This window comes from Emys orbicularis, chromosome 15 (assembly GCF_028017835.1).
Source record: "Emys orbicularis isolate rEmyOrb1 chromosome 15, rEmyOrb1.hap1, whole genome shotgun sequence".
In the NCBI taxonomy this organism is placed as follows: Eukaryota; Metazoa; Chordata; order Testudines; family Emydidae; genus Emys; species Emys orbicularis.
Window position 1 is genome coordinate 18,507,062 of NC_088697.1, and position 4,725 is coordinate 18,511,786.

Sequence of the window (4,725 nt, forward strand, 5' to 3'; positions counted from 1 at the left end):
GCATTCGGGGGAGCCTGGCAGATGCAGGGGGGATTGAGCGGGGCTGTCTGGTTGGCAGGCACGGTGCCCCATCCCTCAAACACCAAGGAGGGCACTGGAGCCTTCCCCACTGGCAAACTGCCCACCCTGTTCAGAGCCCTGCCAGGGGAAAGGGGCCCCTTAATGCTCTCAGGGGGGCAGGGGCTCTGAACAACAGCTGGGGGGGGGTCACCTTAACCCACGGCACCACAGCAAATCCAATATCCAAGGGAGTCATAGTGCTGGGCCTGGGCCAGCGAGACACGGGGAGGGGGCAGGCAGGTAGGACAGGAGTGAAAGGGGAGGGGGCCATGGGAAGGGGAGGGGCCAGAGGACAGGAGAGGGCAGGCATGGGCCACAGCAGGTCTTGGATTCTGGTGGGTTTTTAATCAGACTGGGGAAACCAGGAGGGATGGGGGAGGGGAGAATGTGGACTTCCTCCAGAAGTGCAGCTGCCCCCAAGTGAGTGGGAAGGGAAGCGGCGTCCATGGCCCCTAGGCATTGCAGAAGTCTTCGGTGCAGCAGCGGAAGTCGTGATGGACGAATGTGCCTCCGACTTGGTCCTGGCAATCTCTGAAGCAGCCCTGCTGTGCATAGAGGGGGAAGTTCCCTGGAAAAAGAGAGAGAGCCATGAGTCCCCAGGGCTGGGCGGCAGGGACAAACGCCTCCTCCCTGGGACTGTGCCAGAGGAATCCAGTGTCTGGTCCGGCCCTCCAGCCAGAGCATCACCAGCTGAGCTGCCCTCCCGTCTGTCGATAGCCAGGAACCATGTCTCCTCTGTCACCCCCTGCCATTCCCTTCCCGCTGCTCCAGGGGAAGACACTTGCTGGTCCCATTCTCTGTCCTCGGGGACTCCCCAACCCCTGCCCTTCCCTACAGCCCCATGTCACCGTCACCGTTCTGGACTAAGGGATGAACATGGCTCCCTTTGGAGTTCCCCAGTGTCCTGCCAGCTTGGCAGCCATGGGTCACTCCAGGCCCAGCAGAGACCCTCCTAGTCCCCACCCTCCCAGCAGCTGAACTTGATGCCCTCCAAAACCTTGAGCCCCAGAGATGGGGCATCTATGTTCACTGAAAACACCAGCCAGGGGAGCGGGGGGCCATGCCTGCCACCTGCACATACCGAGGAGGAGTGTCTGGAGGTAGCAGGATTCCCCCGGAGCCGCCTTGCACATGCTTTTCCCTGCAAGACACGTCTTGTTCGGCTGCTGTCTGACACACACGTGGCACAGGAGGGCGCCCGCTGCGTGACAGGAGAGAGCAGAGAATGACACAACTCGCCGGGCGCAGAGGGCCACTGGAGATGGGCAGGGAAATAGAGTCACCCGTCTGATCAGGAGCGTGGTGACAGGGAGCTCTCGTGTCCCTGTGTTATAGAAAGGCTGAGTGTGAATCAGCGTGGGGAGCTGACCAAACCAAGCCCATGAAATAGAAACTCATCAGGATACACACACTAGCTCTGCCTCTGACTCTATAAATAATTGACTTATGAATTCACCACAATTGTTCTAGTAGCTTTTCATATTTTTAAAGGTACATCGCTGTGTTTGTAAAGCTTTTTCCTTCCTCTTTTGCTGTCCCAGGACCCAAAGAAACAGGTGTGGAAACTGACTAAATTGACTATACCCAGGAAATACTGAAACTGACTTAACAGAGGGCTTAGAAACACAATGTAAATTGGGAGGAAATAGGAAAAATACCTCTCTCTCTGATCCTTTCAGTTACAATGAGCTTTTAATCTATTAATCTAGTAGTTAGAAATCACACTGTCGGAAATATTTTATGTGGAGGGTGAACCAAATCAGTCTGAAGACCCATTCCAGTTTTTCTGTGCTGCTTATGAAAGTCAGTGAATATTTTCAAGTGCGCGGGGAAAAAAAACCCATTCAGCATGAATCTCAAGGTCAGCAGCCAGTCAGATCTCTCTATTCCACTATCCCTGTGGCAGCATATAATCTTTCCTACCCCTATAATTTTATTAAAAATTTAAAATAATGTGAAAATCACAGTGACCCGCGTAAGTGATTGGCACTGGCTGCTGCTCACCATTTTGCAATACACGTCGCACAGTTCTTTGTCTTGGAGAAAAGTACTGGCAATATTCACTGCTCAGGTCAGCTCAAAATCCCCCTCACTCGTGACACAAAGGGGCTAGGTCTGTCTCTGCCAACTGCCTGGATTCAGCACAGCTGGACTTAGCGACTGCCAGAGACATTTCTAACAAGCTCATGGCCCTGCTGTATTTGGCCATGTTTGGGAGGCATGTCGCTGGTTTGCAGAACTCAACAGCCCTGTCTCAGTCTTACGAACCCGTCCATTTCCCTGTATTGGCTTCAGAACACTGCTGATGTTATCTGTCCCTCCGCAGGTCCCTCCCTAGGCCAGCCTGGCTTTGCCAAGGCATCTGTCACTAATGCAGAGCACAGGCTGCTCTTACACTACAGTGTGTGAATCCCCCTCCCTAACCAACCAAGGCCAGCTCCTCTGCTGCTGTACATCATCCTAGCTAGCTCCACTGACGTCGATGGGCCAGCTCCCCGATGGAGCCGAGGATCTGGCCCCTTTGGGGGCGAATTGGTCGGTTTCGTTTGGGGACTTACCCGTTGCGAAGTACAGCAGGGCCGTGAAAACAGGAACCAGCATCTTGTTCATCCTTCGTTTTCTCTCCTTCAGGCGGAGGCGGAAGTGGCACGGTGTGCTGAGCGAGTGAGAGCCCGGGCAGTGGTGCAGGGCAGTGTGCAGAGTATGGCACACCTCAAACACCAGCCGGAGTTATATTACCCCTAGTGGAAGCCGGGCAGCAGCCAATCAGGGCCCTTCCTGCGGGAAACACCCAGGTTTTTCTGTTGATTAATAATCATATCCCCAGATTGGATCGAATGGTCAGTCCAGGAGCAGAGCGATTCCTGCTCAGGTGACCAGCTCTGGGCAGGCAGCTGCCCACCCTCCCCAAAGGCTGGGGTTGGACTGGGCTGGTGCCAGTCGCCCAGGGCTCCCATAGGGTCCCTACCAATGTCCACAGAACATAAATGGTCCTTTTTAAGAATTAAACGTTTTACCCCATTACTGTGAATAAAACCTTCCAACCAGGCCCGATGCACAGCTGGCCGCTGAGTCTGCGTGGCTGAGACACACCCCGCCACCCCCGGGGAGAGGGGAGCCAGCTGCAATAGAGGAGGCCCCAGCAGACTGGCAGCCCCTTGCAAGTCCCGCTGCTGGGATGTGGAGGGCAGCAGAGCTAGTGGCTCTACCAACAGAGAACGCCCTGGCCACAGGCAGAGTCCCACCAGCTGTTATGGAGAAAGAGGCAGCGTGTGTCCCAGTTATCAGCAGGGCAATTGGGAGCTGGGATGGGGGATCAGGACTATGGTGGGACAGTGGGCGAGGGCAGGCAGGACGGGAAGCTCACTAAGAAACCTGGAGCCCCCAGTGGCTGTGGGAGTGGGGAGCTGCAGCACCCCCCTCAGCTCATGCGCTTGGAAAGGTGCAAACTCCTCCAACCACACTGCCTGTGCCCCCTCATCCCCAGGGAACAGAACCCCATGGCCTGGGATCCACCCACCTGAGCCTGACCACTGCAAAGGACACCGAGAGAACATGCGGAGAACGTGGGTGGCAGATTTCCATCAGTATTTTTAGCCCGGCAGCGCAGGATCAGATGGATCCAATTCATTTAGGGACAGAGTCTGCGGCTCGGCCTGTCCCAGGGTCACTCTAAGCCCAGCACAATGGGATGCCCCCTTTGTGGGGTAGTTTGGACTGTCTCAGCCACACACTATTTAGTCTTGTCACACTGGCTGCTGGAGGCCAATGACCGGGCCCCAGAGGGACCTCACTGGTGTTAGCCAAGGCGTCCAACTCAAGCAATGACATTCCACCTCCTGAAACACCCCCTCTCTGGTAGTTTCAGCTGGACAGGGGAGACATCATCAAGTCCTGTCCTAAACCTGGGCTGTGTTGCTGTGCCCAGTTAAGGAGCTGCCTCGTTCTGCCCCAGTGGTGGCTTCATATTCCAGCCTTAGGTGAAGGGGCTGGTAGCACCACCTATTATTATGGTTGCCCAAGATATCCCATTATAGGGCCCTGTTTTCAGCCAAACTTTAGCTAGTTGACTGACATTTTCCATGACAGGTGTCTGCCTCTGGCTGAATTTTCTGGGAAAGTTTCAGCCAAAATGGTCCAGCTGTTTCTGAGAACAAGGCTAGGGGAAGTTAGACATAAAGGTAGCTCTGGAACAGGCTTCCAAGGGAGGCTGTGGAATCCCCATCAGTGGAAGTTTTTAAAAACAGGCTGGACAAACACCTGTCATGGATGGTGTAGGTGTCTGGGTCCTGCCTCAGTGCCGGGGGTGGACTTGGTGACCTTTCAAGGTTTCTCCCAGCCCTACACTTCTGTGATTCTATGTGGGGCTAAGAGGTTTCCCTGAGACTGACTGTAAAACACAGGGGCTAGGGGATTGCTTGCTTGCAGCTACGTGTATGTGCCAGCATCAGCACGCAAGACAAGCAGGAGTGAGCATGGCCCTGACAGGAAGCTGAGCGACAGGGCTTCTGTTTGGGCACAGTGCTGGCTGGAAATGCAGACTTGGGTTTCTGTGCAAAGAAACTGCCTGCTGTTCGGTTCTGCTTTGTTTAGGGAAATAGGACTTTGTGGCCAGTCTTTTTACTAGACAGGATTGCACCAAAGAAATACCTGACGCTAGCATCA

The 4,725-nt window shown here is 54.7% G+C and overlaps 1 protein-coding gene across 1 annotated transcript; it reads right to left on the reverse strand.

The window, feature by feature from the left end:
- Nucleotides 1-512: 512 nt before the first annotated feature.
- Nucleotides 513-2,670, reverse strand: LOC135889124 (protein PIP-1-like). The gene is made up of 3 exons (XM_065416930.1): nt 2,619-2,670; nt 1,142-1,261; nt 513-628 (listed from the first exon to the last, which is right to left on the reverse strand). Exons 1-3 carry the CDS (start codon nt 2,668-2,670, stop codon nt 513-515), a joined length of 288 nt encoding a protein of 95 aa, XP_065273002.1.
- Nucleotides 2,671-4,725: the final 2,055 nt, after the last annotated feature.

Bases quoted from the DNA above. Each gene is read 5' to 3' on its own strand.
- LOC135889124 (XM_065416930.1), bottom strand. From the start codon at position 2,670: ATGAACAAGATGCTGGTTCCTGTTTTCACGGCCCTGCTGTACTTCGCA. The intron at 1,262-2,618 runs GTAAGTCCCCAA...CCTGTCACGCAG, and splicing joins CCTGCTGTACTTCGCAACGG to CGGGCGCCCTCCTGTGCCAC. The intron at 629-1,141 runs GTATGTGCAGGT...CTCTTTTTCCAG, and splicing joins CCTCCAGACACTCCTCCTCG to GGAACTTCCCCCTCTATGCA.